This window comes from Bacillus rossius, chromosome 2 (assembly GCF_032445375.1).
Source record: "Bacillus rossius redtenbacheri isolate Brsri chromosome 2, Brsri_v3, whole genome shotgun sequence".
NCBI lineage: Eukaryota > Metazoa > Arthropoda > Insecta > Phasmatodea > Bacillidae > Bacillus > Bacillus rossius.
Genome location: NC_086331.1, coordinates 114,698,581 through 114,722,307, shown reverse-complemented (window position 1 = coordinate 114,722,307; position 23,727 = coordinate 114,698,581). Strand labels below are relative to the sequence as shown.

Genomic DNA, 23,727 nt, shown 5'->3' with positions numbered 1-23,727 from the left:
TAAATCAGATAAAAGTTTTTGAGAAAAATAACTCTGAAGTCTCAGTTAATGTGTATGCGCTAAATGAGGATAATAAGGTGTGTCCGATTCGGGTAACCAAACAAGAAAGAAAAAATCATTTCGATTTGTTGCTTGTGACAAATGAAAGCGGTTCTGCACACTACTGCTACATCAAAAACTTCTCCCGACTTGTGAGACCCCAGGTTACAAAACATCAAAAGAAGATTTATATGTGTAAGATGTGCTTTAAGTATTTCGCTAATCGACCTCGAAAATCAGGACTCACAGCTATACAGTGTCTTGAACAGCACAGGATTAAATGTGGAAATAAATCTTAACCAAAACTTTAGTAATTTGTCTGTGTATTTTTTTTGTACTTGTAGTAGTGTAGTATGTATGTAATAAAAGTTTTTTTTTAAAAGAACTTGCGGTGTTTTTATTTACTCAAACCTTACACTTTAGTGGTATTTTTTTAAAATTAAAGTTGTTTTGTATCATCCAGGGATCGAACCAAGGACCTTATTCGATCTAATAAATATGTAAATTAATGATTGATTTATTTAATGAATTTTGGAACTTTTCCCGAATTTCTAGCTAAATAATTGAGGATTTTCAAGATGGCGGTCAAATGACAAGATGGCGGACACCTTAGTAATAAATGATTACTGCACTCTAGCGGGTAAGAATTAAACTAACATGGCGTTGGTGCACTCTAGCCGACGATACAATGATGATGGCTTCCAGCATCGCAGACAAGATGGCGGTCATGACGTCATACTAGATGACGATCTATATGCTTTGAAAAAAAGTGGTGGGAGTCAGTCTGCCTGCAGTCACCTAGGGGGAAGGATCGGTCGCCATTTTTATTTTTTTTCGCCCTCACCGGGTTAGAACCGAGGACTCCGAACTCCGTGCCGTTAACATATGTTTTTTATTAATAATTTATTAAAATTTTATTATTTAAATTTTTTTATAAATTTTAAAATTTTTTTCATTAAATTCAGATAATAAATAAAAAAGTTAAAGATGGCGGCCGTAACGTAAATTGCAACGGTGACGTCATCGTCCAATATGGCGGAAAACACAATGCCGGAATTTTCGAGAACACAATGACGTCATCCAAAATGGCGGATCCAAGATGGCGGATCCAAAATGGTCGCCGGGGTCAAGGTCAAGGTCAAAGGTCAAGGTCACAACCATCCAAGATGGCGGTCATAATCCTAGATGTCGTCAGAGGCTTATCGGAGGCTGTATACAAGGATGCTTAAGCCTCTTTTAGGAATTTGGGTTCTTTCTAGGGCAAAACGACTTTTGAGGATTTTTGAAATCCTAATTTTTGGATTGTGGAATTTTTTGCGATTTTTTGGCGGAATTTTTTTCCACAGAAATGTACATTTTGGCGAATTTTGAGGAATTTTGGGCAATTTTTGCCCAATTTTGGTGAATTTTGAGGGTCAAAGGTCAAGGTCAAACTTGTCCCGTTACGATGTGTCCCGGTACACTCCTCCAAGATGGCCGCCGTGACGTCACAATGTAAACAATCTTCAATCCTCAGCCTGCAGCCTGCGCCAGTTTCCCCTATTATATACTACTTATGTTATATTGCAGCAACGAATCGAGTCGTATTGCGTACGCGTACAGTATGACGTCGCGTAAATAATAATAAATCGAATATAAAAAATTAACAATATTTGATCATTAACAGTTTTTGTTAACCAAGAAACAATTAAATCTCATTAGAGCGGCTTTATTAAATTATCTGTTTTAAGATAAGAACAAAAAAACGTGAAAATACGCGATAGTAAAAAACAAAAACGTACATATTTTTAATTTGTAAAAAAAATACTTCCTTACGTTGTTTCTGTTCCAATCTCAAACTTTGTCTACACATACAATACCTTTTAATAAACAGTAAAAAAAAACTTGGACGACGAATTTCCAAACTATAGTTTACTTAATAAACAAACATCTTTCTTTGTAACGTACGTTTTTAAATTCATCGAATAAGCGCGCGCATGCGAAAAAAAAAATACGAAAAAATGCGAGTAACGAAATGCATTTGTGTGTAACGTTTCGTTACTCGGTACCAGATGGCGCACCCGTTACTCAGTACCGAATGTTTGTTACAGCTCTGTTTGTCATGTTGTCCGTCAGCCGTTTGTTTGCGCCTCATGACGTCAGTTTCATCGACGTCGTGGCCTGTCTGGTCGTGAGTCGTAGGGGGGAGGGGGGGGAGGGGGGAAATGCCAGCAGGGGCGGCACTGTGACCCCTGGCCCTGCAAGGAGCATCACCGGGGAACAAAGCAGTTGCCACACCCGCTGCCGCCGACATAAATACCGACCCGCGGACCCCTAGCACGGCACTCCGCTCCCGACAGACCAGGCCTTCCTTCTTCGCCATGAAGCTGGTACGAGGTCTCCCGCGTCGCCTGGGCCATCCCGTTACTTCGCTCCGAGGACTATTTACTCCCACCTTTGAATATAAATACTGTATAGAAGTCGCGAGTGGATAGGATTTACTCTACGTTTTTAAGGAGCGCGTGATGAACAGTTTGGGAACTTCACCGCTGCAGGGCGCTGCCGTAACGCCCTGTATCGTCTTCGGTTGTTATTTACACGTTAGAACGCAGCACTGACGCCCGCTGTCATCCCCCCCCCCCCCCCCAACATTCACTGCAGCTCAAGGTCGTTCAACGGGAGTTTGTGCGTCACAAAACTGCAGGGATGAGAGGTGGGGTAGAGGGTGGGTGGAGGACAACGCGTGTTTGAGGGAGGGTGGGGTAGGGGTGTTTGAAGAGTTCGACACTTGTCCGCTAGGGACCACCACAAGTCGATGCCCTAGAGATGGTGGCGATTGCGGTGGTGAATTAACCAACTACCTCAGACCGTATTAGAAATTTTAACCTGGGCTGGCGACTTCTATATAGTATATATATTCAAAGCTCCCACTGTAGCTTTTGCGCGCCACCAGATGCTTTTACAAACGTTTCTCGAACTGAAAAAATTTCTCATCCAAGTGATCAGAATCATGGGATTTCGTAGCTCGTGGGGTTTTTCACCGTCAAAACTGAAGAGATTTGCCCCAACGTTTCGGTCGACATTGCAGTCGCCATCATCAGTGTAACAGGAGATTTACTGAGAGTTTTTTGCAGTCCTCTCACCTTTAAATGCTGTTAAAGACAAGACGGCTGCCAAGACTCTCAGTAGTAGATTGTTACCCTGACGATGTCAATTTCGATGTCGACCGAAACGTTGGCGAACGCTTCACTTTTTGATGGGGGGATGGGGGGGGGCTACCCATAAGCCAAATAACCTCAGATATAGGTGAGAAAGTCTGTGATACCTTTTGAATATTATCATTATTACGTGTATGAGTTTTTATCGCTATTGTATAAAACTAAATAAATAAATATAGTGGCAAAATTTGTGACTAAACGTAAAATGCGAGAGACCGAAGGTTCACATGTACGGAAATAGCTCTTAAAATAACAGTAATGACCAGAAAATGGAATAAATTACATGTGTGTGAGACTGATACTTAGCCATTAATGGTTTGCAGACAGTTTTTTTACTACGAAATATTTGGTCGTGTTTCAACTGACAAATATTTCATCATGGCCACATAACTGTTTTTTTTTTAACAGGTGATTTTGTTCCAGGAGTGATTCAATAGGGTAGGCTTACTAACACGCATTGTTATTGCAATAGAGTAAAGAAGAGCTGTCGTATTATATTTCTAAGTTAATGCTTTTTTTTCTCCCTGCGGTGCTTTATATATGAAAAATAAATTTTCATGCTTCGTTCTATTTATTTTGAAATATACCAATTTGAAAAAAAAAAACCCCTAGTGGTATGCTTTTCCGCGTCTACAGAGGATATCAGTATTTCCTAATAAGCTTTGCTCTAGTTGCGGTGATCCGAAAGCATTTCAGCATGTGAATTATGGGCATTCCAATACCTCTTATGTGTATGTATTCAAAGAAGGGCTTATGGCGACACTAGCATGCTCTACACGTGAGGCAGTGACGTGGCGAACACTGATGGTCATGCTGCGGGTAACAATGAGACTACAGCGAAAGCCATGTAATTGTTGAGTTTACTTTTGGTGGTTTACTTTTGGTGTGATTAGGCAAAAAGGACGCAGCGGGTAAAATAAAAACATGAATTCTATATTATTTTGTAACAATAATTTTATATTCTAAAATTGAGTGGTTTTATAGTAATTTGGTTAAAGTAAAGTCAATAATATAATTGTAACAAATTCATTTGTATATATTTATATATATGTATCGTATAAAAACCTAAACCAAATATTTTTAATATACTATAGTATTCTTAATATAGGTACTTAAAGTTTTTAATATTTTTACTGTCATAAAAAGGACGTCAATAATTAAAATATGTGAATTTTATTTACAGAAGTACCATATAATTACAGGAACACCTGTAATGATCAGAAATAGATTTACAAATTGATGATAGACATTAGTAAAATATCGTTATTTTTAAGAATCACTAAATCAAAGAAAATATGTTTCTTAAATTATTTAAATATTCAAACATTCGTATTATTATAAGTTTATATACTTAAAATACTTTAAAATTATTCTATACTATAATCTAGTAATTTCGACTAAGCTTCTTCTGAAATTTACGTTTTAGACCTTTTTATATTGTTTAAAAGTATGTATTTTCTGTTGATGTTTTCTAAAGGTAATTCTCAGTGTGCTGTGCTCCGTGGCAGTGAGCCAGAAATACAACTACAACTACAACCCAGCCAGCCTCAGGGAAGTTCCCATCTTGGCCTACAACAACGAAGTGAACCCTGACGGCTCGTACAGATGGAAGTAAGTTTGCGTTGCTTTTAAGTGTTGTATGTTTTGAAGACAGGATGAAGTTAGGGCTGATAAAAAAAAACGATAATGTTTCTTCATTAAAACATTTTCAGAAAAAAAATTACATACGTAGTTATAATTTAATTGTATGTAAATCACGAGTAACATGCATTTGATTTTGATTTATAAGCTCCATTTTATTTTAAGAGTTTTATAAAACATTTTACGTAAAAAAATCATATTTGGATAAATGTCACGCTCGTTTTGAAAGTTACGCCTTATTTTAGATGTCAGAAGCTAGTTTTATCCGAGTCTTGTAAGTAATAAATATCACGTGGGGGAAAAAATGCACGCAGTAAGTGAATATACTTGCAGTTGTTGTAAGATATTGTTTGGTAAAAATGCCACATATTTTAAAAGTCGGATCAGTTTTATTATAGTATATATACTACGGTTTTGATTCCTACTGTATTGAATGTAAATTCAAGGCATTATGCAAGCAAACCAACGCATTATATTCCACATGACTTTAAGATCAAGTTAATTTAGTCAGCTGGTTAGACAGTTGTTTGGTTATAATTGGTAAGTTCAAGTTAACAGTAAAATGTTTACACGATATAAAGCATTTGTAACCTTTATAAACGCTTTGTATTCATTATCGTTCAGTCAGAGTTAATTTACATGCAATAGCCTTAGTGCGGTTTTCTGAATCCTAGCAAGACTTATAAAAGGGAACAGAGAACGGTCAAAAGACTAGTTTTGAAATAGGCATACAAGGCGGCAGCACCTAAACTTCACTTTTATGCAACATACAAGCGGTACAGTAAAAATAAATGCGTAACCCCAACAATGAGCGCTTTATTTGTCAACAAAACTGTAGAAAAATTTTCATTGTGGACATTACTGAGGCTATGGAATCTCGTACCGTTTTGCATATCTAAATTGAAACGCTGGAAATTTTTTTATATTTCTTGACTTGTACATTAAAACATGAACAGCGTCCAAATATGAATTTGCGTTAAATGATGTTGAAGAACTTACGCGTGTGTTGGGGCACTGTCGTGAAGCAGACGCACGAGTCATTGCTTACGAGCCAATGCTAGAGCAAAGCGGAGAAGACAAGAATCCATCTTCATTCATTACGAGCCCATGATCTGTAGCAGAGCAATCAGATTTTTTTATAATAGCTCCACGTGTCGTAGGATAAGTTACATTGTACTTCCAATCCATCTTACAGAGGTTCAAATATCAACTTTCTTACATTTCCTTCGACAAAACTTTATTTTCAGCAGAACTGTATCAAACATGTAAGCTCGTTAGCATTAAGATCGTAGACGTTGAAAACTACTCGTTTGCGATTGCCGTTGTCATTTCGTTTGGGGAGAAAACTTCACGTCCACAACGTACCGTAAATGAAGATACCAGGGATACTATGACATGAGCCTGTCAATATCAATCGCAAATGACTATTACAGAATTTTCCAGATTTCGGGAAACCACGGATCATTGAACGTATTATTTGCCAGTCGAGGAGAACGTATCTGTGAGCGTTGTTGAGGTTATGAATTTTCGAAGCACTTCATGTTTCCACGTTTATATGCAGTATGTGTTTGATATTTCTGCTTTAGCGCACCTAAGTATGCTATGAATCAAAAGTACTGCCTTATTTGTAATAATTTTGAACGAAAATGTTGGTCTGTTAGAGTACCATTTGAATTCGAACGCACGTTGCCTTGTTTGCATCAGGTGATTTTGACACTTCTGTTGTCATATTGTGCTTCAATGTGGGAGTTACGTGCAGTCGACAAGAATCGGTGTAAACCCTCATTTAATCGAGGGGAAGCCTAAGATGTCCATCAAGTTCTGTCCCTGCCCGAACACGCCCGAATATTCACCTTCGGCCAACCTCGGGTTTATATATATATATATATATTTATATTGCTCTGTTTATTTTAATGTAGCTATACTAACCTAACTAACCGTCCATAGTGTTTTAAAGTGTTTTAATGTAGCTATCCTAACCGACCACTTTTAATATTTCAATTCATTTTTCCTGCGCAAAAATAAAACAAATCCCGAAGTTGGCCGAAGGTGAATTGTTCGGGTGTAATCGGGAATGGCAGAACTTTATGTGCATCTTAGGTCCCGTTAATCAAGAGGCTTCGATTTACTGACATAGAGCTAGACCCCCGAGTAAATTACGTTCGTACATTTCGGATTATTATTATTATTATTATTATTATTGCTGATGTAAAAGTAAAAGTAAGGTAAGGTTATTATTTTATCTGGTAAGGTGGTTGGTAAATAAACTACTGACATTAAAAATAATCTAATATCTTACAAAAAACGTGTGCGTGGAGTCCACGGGTGACAGAAGTGAAACTTCTTGATTATTGGGTATAGATAGAGATACATTATTAGTATTTTTTATTGAAAAAGAGATAATAATTGAGAATAGATAGGATGCGGGTATGATCTCAAATGAAAATAGGCCTTATTCCAAGCCCTGAACTCTCACATCCGTTCACTGGTACTTTTTGACTCCTCTTTTGGCGTTTTATTCCCACGTTGCCTTTGATAATATCTCTTATCTGTTCCTGCATTTTTGTTATTTTCAGTCATTCTGTTAAATAACTATCCCCAGATGAATAAAACGAAAGAAAAAAAATACCCTCCAATTGAACACAGATTACAGCTATAAAGTTACTCTCACATGTCTATAAGTCCTTTTGACATTTCAAATCACATTAATGAAGCTAATCTCTTAAGCCCATGATTCTTTTTTACATTTTCAATTTCACTATTCACATGCAATACTTATAAAGTTAATTATAAAGATCAATAATTCTTTTCGACACAAATTATTAAATTGTAAATATTTTAAATTAAATAAAATAACTATGGCAGCGTCAATCGTTAGTCTTAGCACCACTGCTACGTCATTTCTACTTCTCCCCTATTCGACCGCTAGCGCATGCGTTGGAGTGGCGTCGCCGCTGACGCACTCTCCTCTACCGGTTCCCCCACCACGTAACTATACCTAACTGTTCCCCAAATGCGATCGGAATTTTCGTAACGCTCTAAAATAGTTTTTTTAGTGTAAAAAAAAAAACACAATTTTGCGATGACCCTTTTGAAGTGTAACTTCTTTGCTGAGGGGGTTACAATTTCCGAGCGTTACGAAAATTCCGATCGCACGAGGGTAATAGTTAGGTACGTGGTGGGGGAACCGGTAGAGGAGGATTCGGGAGGGGAGAGGTGGTAGAATTGACGCAGCATATACTTTGCACACTTGCATGCTTGCACACTTGCACACTTAGTGCTCGTGTACTTGCACATAGAGACTCAGCCAAAGAGAATTGTGTTTCCTACGCATAATAAGTTTCACTTCTGTCGCGAGTGGACACCACGCACGCATTGTCTAAATGGCGAGCACATTGGTTGGTCGGGTGAGCGGCGAACTAGGTATACGCAGTGGCGTAGCTAAGGCGACTGGCGCCCCTGGCTAGACTTGAAAATGGCGCCCCCTCTTGGATTAAAACAGAGGGGGGGGGGGGGGGAGCGTTCAGTAACCGCGAAACCGTCGCCGCGCCCGCCCCCCCCTCCCTGCCCCAGCGTCCCTGGTGGGGGCCAGCCCTGCCACCCGCCTGCTAGGCCACTGGGTAGGGTGACCAAATCATAAACTTGAAAAAACGGGACACATCCAAGAAGGTTTGGGGGCGATACCCTCCAGCTAAAGGGGAGTCCGAGTGGCCTCCATCGAGACGTAATCATTGAAACATGCTCTTTTTTTGCTAATTTAAGACCTATAATTCTTTTTTTCAACTTACCTATGAATATGTAATTTAATTTAAATTGTGAGGCGTATAATAAATAAAAACAATAATTTAGCAGTGAATACTTATTTATTATAAGTTAGTATGACATACATATAAAAACATAATTAAACAAGGTAACTAAAATGGGTGAGTTCAACTGTCGAGAAGAGGGGAAGACGGTCCGAGGAGAGGCGCGACAAAAGTGTATCATCAACCCAACGTAAATACGGGACATTTAGGCGTCCCGGGAGACTTTTTCGGGACCCCGTGCACGATCGTTAAAAAACGGGACAATCCCGTTTCTACGGGACGTTTGGTCACCCTACACTGGGTATACGTTCGGCACTGCTGGTGTGTGGCGGGAACGCAATGTGTGGCGACCTTGCAGCTACGAGACGGGCAACGGCATCGCGGCGCAGGAGCAGGGCTACCTGAAGAACCCCGGCCAGAAGGACCTGGAGGCGCAGGTGGCCGAGGGCTCCTTCTCGTACACGGGGCCCGACGGGGTCGTCTACTCCGTCAGCTACGTGGCCGACGAGTACGGCTTCCGGCCGCAGGGCGCCCACCTGCCCACCCCGCCGCCCATCCCGGAGGCCATCCTGCGCTCGCTGCGGCTGCAGTGAGCCGGGGCTCGCTACGCACCCCAGTACCGCAGCCAGCAGTTTGTTTATTCACTGGGGAAGCAGGTGTTCTGCTTGCAACCCAGTCTACTGATAACTCCCGTTAGTGAATATTGTGCTTAACAACTTTTCAATCTTAATACATTTCCTGTCATTAAAATACATAACACTGTCAACAATTATGTGGTCAACTGTTTGTAGAGTCTTAATTACGTAAATATTTTAGTATTTTCATATTAATTCAGGCCTTGGTACTGTGCCTTAATACTTACTATTCAATTGCCGTACGTCTTTAAGGTATATATTTAAGTTTTTTTACATACTTAGCTGTTTGATCTCACGTCGCGCTGTCATTCATAATGTCTCAAGCATGTATTCGGCTTGAATTCGCACACCGCCACGGAGAAAAGCACTCTTTGTGCGTGAGGATGAGAATTCGAGTATTTTGAACATAAACTTAATGGAAAAAAAATCTACCGTATGCAATATTTTGCAGTTTTCAGAAAATATGAAATGCGAACATGAATTTCAGACAAGCGTTCTTAATAATTTTTTATTTTGTGCTCTCTCCCTTTACAATAACCACTTGCAGGCGGCGCCTGTTTGTTTGAAGATGGCTGAATTAAAATCAACAAATATGCTGAACCAATTTTAGGGCAGAATCAGTTCAATGCTATTTATCAAACATATTTTTTTTAAGTTTAGAAATAAATTCAATTCCGTTGCTCAGTTTGCGTGGCTAGAGACAGCAGATAACCTATTTCGCCAAACATTGACGTATTTCATCGCTGGCTCGAACCAAACTATCTCAGTGAATTGTGGTGCTTACTAACCAAGGCAATGCACATTCCACGAGTAGGATCAGCTCATGCGACACTGTTTCACTTGGAGACAACAGTTGCGCCCTCGTACACTTCCCCAAAGACACGTCTTCGGGGCGGAGAAATTGTTATGTCTACGCCTCCCCCGAGACGCAAGCCTTTGGGGAAACTGATGACAAAACACTAACGAAACTAGGCTAGTTTACGTGGTTCGTTCTTTCTCATTTTTTTTTGGTCATTTATTTTTTATTTTCTTAGGGTCACTGAAAATCATGGTGTTTGGATATCAGGAATGCTTCCCTTTTTTCTCGTTCACTGAAGTAGAAAATTTCAGATAACGCCAAGTCTTACTTTCTGAAGTATTCTTAGGTCGTTAAGTTAGTCGCATTGGAATGGAAATTAGTTCTCGGGCTGGGAAGTGATAGCATAGAAATATTCACCTGTTTACATAACTGTCAAGGAATGTTATTCCAAATTAATGCAGCTTACATTTATCATCCTAAAAAGTTATTTAAGAGTTTGTTGGTTTTTAAAATTATTTTTAATCTTTGAAAATATAAAAAAAAAGGTTTTCAGCTATTCAAGTAATAAATGCTGAAAGCATACCTCCAATAGCAAAGACAGCAGACCATGAAAAATAAGTACTGCTTCCCAAATAAAATACTAGTAGAAATGTGAATGTGTGCATGAGCACAGTACACAAAATAAAAGCATTTACAATAATGAACTAAATGCATTAATTAGATATTAACAAACATTACACCCAACTTACTAAACAACTGCTCTGACTTGATGTACCTACGTTCTGCGTGAAGAGCAAATGAAGGCTTACATAAGTTGGCTTTAAAGTGTTTATTATTGTACAATTTTTGTGTGTGTTTTGTAATATGTATATAGCTGGTGAATAAAGACCTGTTTGTTGTGGTTAAATCAACTATTTTCTTTATGTTAAAAAAACAGTTTTTCTTCGTTGAAATGCAGAACAAAAAGCACTAACAAATGTTTTGTGGAGTCATTTGTTTAAGAAAAGCTGTTAACTTATAGTATGAATATTAAAAAAATGTAAAATCAAATTTAATGTTTACCTTTTTTAAGTATCACATATTATATACAGAGATACATTATTCCTGAATATTTAGTTTCTATCTTACGATTAAAAGAAATTACAGTACCTGAAATACACTCACCATAGGAGTTAATATATTTTGTTATTCGTGTGTCTAAATCAATTCATGGCAAATAAGTTTACAACACTTCAAAACACTCAGAGAAAAAAACACAACTATTTTCTTTAAGAAAACAGGATTACCAGCCCTAATGCATGTTTGCGCTTCTTGTTCATAAGTAGGGAATATTTACTTTAACGGAGGTTATAGAAACAAAACAAAATAGTTACTCTGTACACATAGCTTACTTCATTTATTTCGTTCAATTTTAAATGCACATAAACTTTTCTTTACATATATTTCGTTCGAATAACAATTACAACACCTAAAATACTTCAAATGCAACTTCATATAAAACTAATTAAAATTTATTACAATCAACACATTTCATTCAGCCTACGTAAATCAGCATTACCTTCTATAAACAGCCACAAGCATGTCCATCAAACTGTCGCAAATAGCACGACCCAAGGTTTGTCTGTTAGACCCTTACTGTATGAAGACCGCTGCCGGAGCGTGAGGGATGAAAGCGTGCAAGTTGGCGGAGCGGCTGCCAGCCGCCTGTGCCTGGGGTGCGGAAGACTGCCATACTGTAAAACTACCATAATGACAGAATGCCATCTGGCCTCTTCGAAAATGGCGGAAAAGTACCATAACGGAAAACTGCCATATTTTCTTATACACTCAATGGAATGATTGCAGCAGCATTGCTCTCGAAGTAGGGTATAGAATACTCGGTAGATAGCGCTGTCAACCCTTTAGCTGTTTCTCAGGTTAACTTTAACCCTACAGATAACGCTTCTGACTGTGATAGTTGCAATCACAAATGACCGCATAGATTGCGCACGAGAAGAAAAAATAAGGTTTCCAAAAATGTGTTATTTGTAAAAAAAAAAATTGTAGTTTTCCATTATGGCACTTTTCCTCCTGTTTTGACGGAGGCGAAGAAAAATTACCATAATGGAAACCTGCCATAACTTAAAAAGACGAATGGGAATTCTGCCAAAATTTCATATACATTCTACGGAATAAGGAAAACGGCCTTACTCGTAAAATCATAATGTAAATATCTTCATAGAAATTACATTTTTGCACACTGGAATAATTAAAATAATTGTAAATCATGATTTAATGAGTGTAAATCCTAAGCAAATATTCAAGGGTTTTCTTATGTAATGTTATTATTATTATTGTGATAAAACACAAAAAACTCAGATATTAAGGTTTTTAATATCCTTTTTAAATTATTTAAAGTCTAAAAACTGTATTTTAAGATTCTGAAATACGAGGGAAATATTTTTGTTTAGTATAGAAGGCGCAGCACAGGCGCTCTAGAGGAGACATAGGCTCGTACATGGAATGTTGGTGGGCTTTGAACAGGCTTGCAGTCTTTTAAAATTAACCTTGCTAAAATTTAAGTATTTTTTATATTAGAAAATAAAAATATATCACTATGCGTAGCATATTATTCTGTCAGATCAAATTTAAAATTCAGTTTTTTGTGCCTTACAACACGAAAAACAAATTATAACAAAAAACACACACATCAATAATTTTACGGACACGACACACAGATAGATAAAGATTGATGAAGTTCATGTTAACTAATTGGTTACTTAGGTTTTCACAAAAATCTTAAACAGAAACTAAAATGGTGTATACAAACTAAATATGTAGATTACAAAAGTTAAAAATAAATTTTTCACCAAAGAATGTTTCTAGAATATTCAAAAAGAGTTATAATTTTTTACACATTAAATAGCTACAAATTATATTGAAATAAACTACTATTTTGCGGAACAGCTAATACCATGAAATTGCATTTGCAAATTTGACTGCAAAGCGTCTATTTGTAAGATAATAATTAAAACATATATACTACGCATTGCTTGACGAGGCATAAAATTGACAATTTTTTTAATCATAAGATTATGTTGGAAATTATCAAAGGCTTTGTTCATGTTGAAATAAATAAAATATTTTATTTACATCTGGATTTATACTGGTACACACACACAGAAATAATATTTTTAGTAATATATTTTTTCGTCAAAAACTGCTAAAATACTACAAAGCAAAGGTTTCTGACTAGAATTTAACCATCAATAATACTTCAAGAAAATATATACCGATAAATGGTTGAACACACAACCACTCACTGACTGATGCACACTTAATTAAAATATTTTTGTAAAAAAGCAAAATTTTTAAATTGTTTTAAGTGTTTGTTTGAGCTTTATTTATAAAATGTTGGAAAGATAATGCTACAGCTACTAAAAACTTAATCGCTACAAAACTACAAAACAATTTTTTTTTTTGCAAAACTCCGTTCCCCCGGAGAAACCCCCGGAATGGCCACCGCATGGGGAGCCCAAGAAAAGAAACGGGCTCCCCATTTGGAAGCCACCTGGAAGGTTTTTTTCTGTTCCACCCACCGTTTCTTTGGTAGCCTGACTTGTTACAAGGGATTGTATTCCTACCAGAGAAAATGCCGCCATTTTGTCTGGGCAATCCGCCTTGGAGGAGCCGGGGCGCGAACCCGGGTCCTACAAGTCACAAGGCAGGCGCTCTACCCCCAGAACCAGAGTGGTAGAGCGAATACTTACAGCCTTCTTAACACTGACATGATGTTATTCCACGAGTTTACCGTAGTTTCGTGTGTCATTATTACGTGCAGTAACAACTAACATCGGTAACGAATAAATTTATGCACGAGTCCCGACAGACTACAAGACTGCGAGAAAGTCAAAACAATTATTATAAACCAAGGTAGGTAGGCTCATACCCTTAGTGCAGAGCACCAAAATATGTGTTTTATGAAGTAATAAAGAAATTACTTTTTAGGTAAGTTTCGGTTTTGTTTATTCAAAAACATGAAAAAGGTAAACAAGAAAACAAAAATTTAAACAGCTTAGAGAAATTTACACGTAACGCTTATTAAATTGGCATGTCAAGATTAAGCCAATACACATTGATATCCCTTATGGCTGTAGCCATTCATGACACACTAAATATATGAATCTAAGAAATATTAAAAGAATTTAAACAATTAACAATTACTATACACACATGCATTTACAACTATTACTTTACATTTATCGTACCGCGGCACGTAACAAGTTATACCTAAAGTACAGATACATCATAAAGTTATACGAGCCTGTACTGCTCCAAGGTATTTAATTACGAAAAGCATGACGTGAATGCTTTGACAAACGCTAGTGTCATCAGAAATTTGACGTCATGAACAAGCGTTGACACGCAGCACGCAAAGAGAATCGCGACAGCCACAAGAAAACCTGCATGACATAACAGTGAACGAAACAAAAATAAGTTAAACATACCGAAAATCTGGCGTCCGGGACACACTCACTTCCTGCATGGCCTCGTGGTTGTTCGTCGACTTCAGTGCACAATAATTACATTAATTCTTCAAAACACAATTAATACAATAAAATTTAGATGATGGCGATCCAAATAAAAAAAAATTGGTTGTCTGTAAAGTCGGTTTACGGACGATAGTTTAACGTGACAACGTCATAACAAAACATTGATGAAATGATTGCATGAATAAAACTGAATCCTTTTTTTTGAATTATCACTATTTTGTATGGATACAAAGAAGGGGTGAAATGAAATCTACAATTTAATTGATAAATTTACTTTTATTTGCACTCATTAATTCAAATATGTTTATTACTTCAACGAACAGATTATTTAAACTATAACGTTTATACATGTTTGCTATTTAACTTCTTCCAATCTGTGTTATTCTGTTAAGGATAGGACGATGATAGGAAAAGTAGGAAACGAATGGGAGTGTTTCAATTTTAATGTGCCTCGAAAAAGTCAAATCGATGGTTGTTCCAATCGAGTGGAAGAGAGATAGATGCGGCGCAAGCGTACAGTGAGCGTAACGGGACAAAGCGTAATGGGACAATGTGCATAACGGAACAATGAGTCATCCTTTTTCGTGCGTGCAGCCGGCGTTCATCGATTTATTAGACGTTGTCACGTCAATAAATAATAAAGCACATTAAGTAAGTTTACGTTACTTTACTGCAGCCATCGTACAACACACACTTATGACGACCCATGGAAATAATTAACAAACTGAATCTTTAAGTTGAGCTCGGCCATGCAAGGGTGAGGCTCCCGTTGCAGAGTTGAACTACAAATGCATTACATACTCAAAATCAGGCCTAAAAGAAGGCGGAGGCCTCGCCGACGCCCGCATTTACGCCTTACGCACGCACTACAGCGCATGCGCCAAGCATAAGAGGGGTGGTGCACACACAAAGTGACGTCACAGCACTGCGGTGGTGAAGTAGGGGAAAGGAGGGGAGGCGGCAGGTGCGCGAGCTCAGATCTTCGTGAGGACCACTTCATTGTGTTGTTCGTTCAGCAGGAACTATGTAATTTCATAGCAGTGAAATATAATTTGTAAAACTGGTCTGGCAATTTTTTAGTTGTTTTCCTGCAAACAAACTTACAGTAGTTTTCTATTATGGCACTTTTCCGTCGCCCCCAGGCGGAATTATTTTATTATGGCAGTTTTCCGGTATGGCAGTCTTCCGTCGCCCCCCGTCAAAACAGGAGGAATAGTGCCATATTTTTTTTTTTTTACAGATCGTGTTTATAAGTATACAGTGCTGCTTCCTATAACCCATTTTTGGAAACATTTGTTTCTACTAGTGCGCGATCTGTGGAGTTGATTTATGACGAACTACAGAAAATCACCGCCAGAAATGCTATCTGTAGCCTTTTAAGTAAACCAAAAAAAGCTAGGGGGTTAACAGCACTACCTAGCGACGTATTATATACACTACTTCGAAAGAAAAACAGCTGTACTCATTCCATGGAGTGTATAAGAAAATATGGCAGAAGTCCGTCTCGTTATGGAAGTTTTCCGTTATGGTACTTTTCCGCTTTGGTACTTTTCCGCATTTTTCGAAGAGGCCAGGTAGCATTCTGTCATTATGGTAGTTTTCCAGTATGGCAGTCTTGCGTCGCCCCCTGTGCCGTGCCAGGCGGTGCGTCGACAGAACACTGTACCCGCGCTGAGTTTGAGTCCCGGTCTGAGAGTGTTTCAGTTTAGTCGACTGTTTGTTGAGTAGTCGTCATCAGTAGGCAAAACACTAGGACAAGTGTCGACGGTTCAATCCTAACTTCCAAGTACGACCCAATTATTTTTGAAGTTATACTTCTTTAGGCACGTTAAAAAAATAGAGTGAATTTTTACGATGCGCGCGCACCATGCAACGAAATTTTCTCAGGATGAGAAAAAGGATAAATACAAATAAAAATAATACATGTATTTTTAAATCTTATAATTATTTAGTGAATATTAGTGATAGAAATCACGTTTACAAACATTTCAAGTTTATTTATATAAGTGAGGTTATGTTCCCTCATGTTAGGCTATTTCAGTTTGTTTGTAAGCTTCCATTGTCACTGGCAGGGAGTGACTTTGGAAGGTTTAGTAGTCTCCTGGCCATTTTCATGGTAGTGTTAGTGAGGTTATGTTCCGGTATGTATAATTTATTTGAATTATAAATTATTATATTATTTAATAAATAATAATTTTTAATAAATTAGAATAAATACTCAGAATATTTATTGAGTTTCATTATTAATTAAAATTTATCTCAATTATTTTACCAAAATTAATAATTAATTTTATACACATGTTTATGTTGAATACTAAGTATTTATTTAAAATTTTAATTTGATTGAATTTTTAATTTAAGAACTGTATTTATAATATTCCTACCGTCCTTTTATTATTTTATTTATATAAATTCTTTGCATGCACAATTGTAAGTTTTTTTTTATTACGCCAAGTAAGTATAAATTATAACGCGCGTACATAAGTAGATACACACCTTTTTTTTTATAATATGCGGACTGCCAGGTTACTTGGAATCCATTATTTTAACATTGCCTTATAATTTTAGACACATTTCAACCTCTACTGTAGATATTACAAGCTGCAAATCATCCACTGCATAATCACCTAAAGCGATAAGAATCGTACAAAGAACAAAGGGATTCCGGAATTTGTAAGTAGTTACGATAATATAAAGTTTTTTATGATAATTGCGCACTTGTATAAACACAACCGAAATAGCTATTTTGAATTCAGCGACATTCACAAATAGCTCAAATGTATTTGCGCTTAACTTTTATGAATTTTTAACACAAATTATTCAGTGAATGTACAGAAACCACTTTTAAAATAATGAAAAAAATACAGGCAGCATACGAAGCAGAACTGCAACAACATGCGATGAAATGAATCAACATGTAGTGATAGTAGTTTTTGTTGGTAATGTAAGTTGGCGTAAGCGTTCCTTCAAGAATCTTTCAAGTGTTACATGTTGTCTACTTCATATACTACTTCATATACCCTACTCGTGTTTTTTTTAGTTAAAATTATAACAAAAAAATGAACACAGTAATTACTGTAGGTGCTGTTTGATAATGATACTATAACTTTCTCGTGACATAAAATAAAATTGAAATGGTATGCAGCAAATGTTTTTGAAACAACGTTATTTCTATGTAACCAGGTAGCCACAATTATATACAACAGAGAAAAGTCAATTTTAAAAAAATGTTTTGGGAATACCGGGATTTGTCTTGCAGTTCTGCAAATATTCCTGATATTTCTTGCTGTGTCGAAGGATGTGAAACGGAGCTTGCTTGCCTAAAGCGCTGACACACAGTACGCACAAGCCCTGCTACGCTTTCAATTGCCTGCCTTTGTCTGTTCACTTTGATGCTCCTTCAGCACTCCCATCTTGTTGTTTTCCACGGAAACCTGTTTTCGGTCCTTCAGATCTGAGTTGTTTTACATTGTCGTCGGAAAAAACCAAAACAGGTTCGCACAAAGCTCACGCATGCTTTAGCGTCCAGCACGCATAATATCCGTCTTTATTGATATTTTGTGAGAAAAATAAACACTTATTTACTAAAGAAAAAAACATTTTTAAAGTAAGATGACCTTTTGGGTGTGTAGCAGTATCAACTGAATGGTATTTACGATTTCCTATTGCCACTAAAAATACATGCACACTAAAGGCCACAAAATTGTTTATATAATGGACACGTGCTATAAATTTTTATTTCTTTTTTTTTGCCGATTAATCAGACGCTCAAACAATTTGGCAGGTTGATTAATTTATAATGTAATGATAAAAGATGCTTGTTTTTGAACTGATGTTGCCTCCGAGAATACATGAACTCCAAGAATGGTGTAAACTTTGGCATAAGACAGGTATGCGATTTGACATTTATTGGTTATTTTCGAAAAAAAAATATTTGTTGTTGACTTATAGATACATGTCATAAGGCAGACTTCTAATGGACTGCATCAATCTTCCAAGGGTTCTGCCAACAAGTACTCTTATGGAATACCAAGCTCTTGCAAAGTAATATTCTTAATTAATTTATAGTACAGTAATCATTTTTTAAACGGTTAAATTTTTAAAGTTATAGTTTGATCAATATTAATAACCTTAAAACATAATTTGTGTATAGATTTTCCCATGACTTAAATAAATTTGTTTGAAAATTACTAAGATCCGACTTTATTATTATTTGTAAACAAGTAAAAATGCAAAACCTTTTTTTTTTAAACTTAAGCACTTATATACAATGCTATTTAGTATTTACTTGAGGAAAAAAATATTCGAAACAGGTTTTGGTTTATTGTCAGCCATTTGTCTAGTTGATGCTCCATAAAAATCAAATCGTGATACCTGTTGAAACTTTTATTTTTTTACGTTGTTAAGGTATGCTTCTAAGTGTTAAAGGACTAAAGGGCTTACCTGGAGTTATTATTATTGTTTTGACATGAGAAATGAAGCTCTAAGGTTAACACCAGCACGTGCGTGAAGTGTCCCACCATCTCTACTCCTCCCCGAGACTTTTTCTTCTATATCGCCACTCTTGGCAGCGAAGCCAAATTTTAGAACTAAATAAAAAGTCTAGCATGATTTAACTTACCTTTAATTTTGTAAGGAGAAACTTTATTCACACGATACACTCTGAAGTACAGTGTATTAAAAAAAAAAGACCTACTTATTGTTATGGCATAAAAGCCATTGAAACAAATATGGGATCCTTCAATACATATCTCACCCTTGAACATGGTTTTCTCAGCTTTCTTACTTATGTCCTTCCCGGGAATCTTCCAGCCGAATAGACAATGCTTAGTTTCTCTCCAACAGGTAACATAGCCCAGAGTTGAACAAAAACGCTCTTAATATTTTTCAAAAGTACATAATTTCATTAACTGTTTTATTCGTTTCTTGTTTTCTTAAACTGGATGTAAAATGTGATTAGTACTTACGTTTATTATTTTTTTAACTAAATAAGTGTGAAAGATACAGAGCAGTGTTTTATATTTTGTGGATAAGAGCAAAGGTTCTCTTTAAAAATTATCATGCATAAATAAGGCAGCATTGAGAGTATCAGTCGTCAACAAAGTGCCACCTCATCCTGAACTTATTGTAGTGTATTAGCCCATTATAATGGAGGCTCCAGAGGCCCCTGTGTGGCGTCGGACTACTTCCCGTATTACATGACTGCGCGACGGGTGGACTGCTCACAGGTGCACCGTTTGCGTCTCAATGGATCATTTTTCCACTTTCTCCCATGTTTTCATCCAAACCTAGTCACGGTCGTCTTGCACTATGTATGAAAAAATACGTAGTGCGTTTATTGAAATGTGAATTTCTAGCGTACACTTTCAACTCTCCGTTTGCTACAAAAATGTGGTATCCTTAATCATTTTACATCTTTAATTTCATGTTTTCAATTATAATTTTTAAATTATATTAATTATTAAATTATTTTTATTGATTATTTATAGAAACACCAATTTTATAACTGTTTAATTTTCAGAAACTGCAATGCCAATAAATATTTGAATCCTAGCATGAACATAGAGAAAGAACTCGTATTTAATGCAATTTTGAATAAACCGTAAGTATTATAATTATATATTTAAGAATACTATTTATGAATCAAAATTTATTTCTGCAAAAACTACACGAAAAGAGATTATTCAGCACTGTATATCACACGATTACATGCTATCCATTTTTTATGCTAGAATTTAAATATATGTAATATGGTCTCATATTTTCTCCAAAACATCAAATAAAACTTTATTAAAAAGTTAAAAACCATTTATTAACAATAAATAACAAGAGTCACGTGGTGAACTTATCGAAGATCATAAGCAAAAAATGCGGAAGTAACGAAGGAAAAAAAATGTAACTGCCACCTAAAACCTCTGAGCACATTGTGATTCAGCCTTTACGCAATGGTTTGCTCTCACCTTCCAAGAAACTCGCCGTGTCAGTGAGATTGCGGTATTTCCAGTGAATGCGGATTAACCTGCGCAGGTTGGACATTTATTCACATCTAGTCTTAGTCGCGAGCGAGATGACCATGCTTACACAATCGAATTTTGCTCTCCTATTTTTTTTTTTTTTAATATTTTACATGCATTGTTCATTTATCAACCAAAATTTTACAATTATTTTAGAATAAATAAATAATTCTTTACTATTGAAACTTTTGTGTCCTTCAGCTCAAAACTATGTAAATGAATGTATTGGCCAGAAGAAGATTTAACTTGATGTGGGCTTAATCAAACCAGACACACTAAACCAGTTATGTAAGATGACATTGAAAAATAGGACTTTTATCAAACACTGGTTTGACGGCGTCCACGGCTATAAAAACAACCTTTCGTGTTATGGCCGTGCCATCTCCTGTCCAGTTTCGACGTACAGGGCATTCCGAAAAGTCCACTTCTAAAGAAAAAACAACAATAATGTTTTTTATTTGGACAATTTTTTTTAGCAGTAATAATGCAATTAGTCATACTCTTATTAAAAAAATTTTTGTTCATCTTTGTTAAAAATCTGAAGTGATTTTTTAAAAAAGATTATTTTTTTGTTTTAAAACAATTCTCTTTCGAATTTATGCCTAGAACACACGAGAATAAACTTAAAGTAAGAATAAATGGTAAAATGGCGGAGAAAAACTTTATAAAACTGCAATTATTGCAGATATAAATGTATTTTTATGTTAAACTTCAAAGCCTGCTAAACTCTGTTTTCATCCGAGATATCAGTATATTTTGAATTAATTTTCTAGTGGTTCCCTGACGTAAAAAAACCACTTGTCCATAAGGCACTGAGATAAGACCCCAGTGAACTGTTATAATAAACCACATGCCTAATGGGAAACTAATGTAAGTTCCTTCCACACTTCGTTTTTATATTATTACCATTAATCTACTTGCCAGACTTTTTAAATATCAAAGTAAAATCAAGTTGTTATTAACAAATTAAATATTAACACGCAAATAGTTTTACGAATCCTCAATGCTTTACAGAAACTGTAAGCGCTAAACGTGTCGTAGCCCATTCCCGTTATCTAAACCCTTTTGAAATATACCATAAAAATCACTGGCTGTCAAATTTGAATGAGTGAAAACATCCACTGTCTAGTATGCATGCCAATGGGGTGGCAATTTTATATATAAAGTATAAAAAATAATACATATACTATGTAAATAATAGTTTCCGGACGTGGCATATTATGAAATACAAGGGCGGTTTTCTTTACAACCTCCGATGGGCTATAAAAAATTACTATCTTTAAAGGATTTGTGCAATGGGAGTGAATGACTTGATTTAAGCTTTTGGACATACGCCATTGCTTAGCAATGGCGTATGTCCAAAAGGTTACATCAAGTCAATAAAGGACTAATTTACATAACATAATAATTTTATCACCAAAAGTACAGCACAGTCTTACTTATTTTTCTAAATAATCGCCAGAACGATCGAGGCATTTGTGACACAAGCTTCTCGATGCTTTCTTCGAAGAAGTCAGCCGCCAGTGAAGAGAGATACAGAGCCAGCGCCTGATCTTTTTTCTCCCTTACGACGCCACTGTGAGGTGGGTAGACTAATAGTGCGGCGCATTCTGCCCCATTATTCGCAAATCTGGCGATAATTCTTAACGCTGGAGCCGGTGCGCCGCGCGATTAGTCCATCCGCCTTACAGCGGCGTCATGAGGGTGAGAGAGATCCAGGCGCTGGCCCTGTATCTCTATTCACTGGCGGCTTACTTCTGCGAATATAGCATCGAGAAGCTGGTGTTACGATATTACAAATGTCTCAATCGTTTTGGTGACTACGTAGAAAAATAAATAAGACGCAGTTGAACTTTTGTAGTAAAATTATAATTTTATATAAATTTGTCTTTTTTATATAGCAAATCGTAGGTTAAAAAAAACAGCCCTCGTATGTTACTGTCTAAATCGGTTGGCACAGATTTGTTTTTACCTTTCTTGGTGCGAACATTTCAGTCACAATATCCATAACAATGGTCAGCTGGGAATCTTGTAGGCTGTACCCACACCACGTTGAATATTTCTCCCACGTTTATGTTGAAACTGCGGTCACTATCTTCAGAGGAATTGTCTCATAAATATGCTTCAAAATTGATGCTGCAACACCCCATATGAGTATCCAATTTAAATAATAGTAGCGAGAGCATGAGAGCTTTAAATGTTATTCAGACGTTTGAAAATAGAATAAAAACCACCTTAAACGTGTTTCATATAGTAGTTATCTAAACACGGACTCACAATCTTAATTTAGATTCGCTGTGGCTTAAATTTGTATTCCAAATATTCTTTTCACCAAAACATCTTTTCCATGCTTTAAGTTACAAAAAAAAGTTCGAATACCTACTATCCAAAGCTTTTAAGTATGGTTTCTCGAAAACAGTCAGTTTTCTAAATAGTTTGTTCAGTAAACGAACATAGGAGTTTTTTTTTGTTCTTTGGTATTGGAAAATGCTTAACACATGATAATGTAAAATTTGGAGCTTGCTTAAGTTCTCATTCCATTCTAATAAATTAATTAAATATTTATGTTGTTATTTTCATTCAAATGATGATACAATTCAACGTCTTAAAAAATAAGAAACTTTAACAAGTAAGGTGAAGCACTTGCGGTATAAATAATGGTTGTGATTGTGCGCTGTTGCAAGTAAACTGAAGCAAAGCGCAAGAAAATCAAAAGTAAACTCAAATTTAATGAAAATAAATGTTTACTAAATAAAAAAAACAGTAAGTTTATAAGTTGAAAACAATGTTTAAGTAAAAAAAAATTAAATAAAATATTTCATTGGGTTAACATTAGTGATTCTAAATGTAATTTCACATTTTAAGACATTATTAAAGCAAACAACAGTTACATGTTGAGAATGTGAGAACGTAGCACATATTTTCAGACTAACTGCAAATAACTTTATGAAGGGAGTAAGTTAAATAATACTGTTTGATCGAAAACGTTCGTAAATATCAGTTGATTTTGTAAGTACTTTAAAATATTACAAAAAAAAAAAGATTTCAAGATAATAATGCACTT

General features: G+C 36.2%; 1 protein-coding gene across 1 annotated transcript; it reads left to right on the top strand.

Moving 5' to 3' along the window:
* Positions 1-2,363: 2,363 nt before the first annotated feature.
* LOC134529645 (endocuticle structural glycoprotein SgAbd-2-like) lies at positions 2,364-11,167 on the top strand. Its single transcript, XM_063363955.1, has 3 exons — positions 2,364-2,408; positions 4,714-4,847; positions 9,042-11,167. The coding sequence occupies exons 1-3, from the start codon at positions 2,400-2,402 to the stop codon at positions 9,274-9,276; spliced, it is 378 nt and encodes a 125-aa protein (XP_063220025.1). The 5' UTR covers positions 2,364-2,399; the 3' UTR covers positions 9,277-11,167.
* Positions 11,168-23,727: the final 12,560 nt, after the last annotated feature.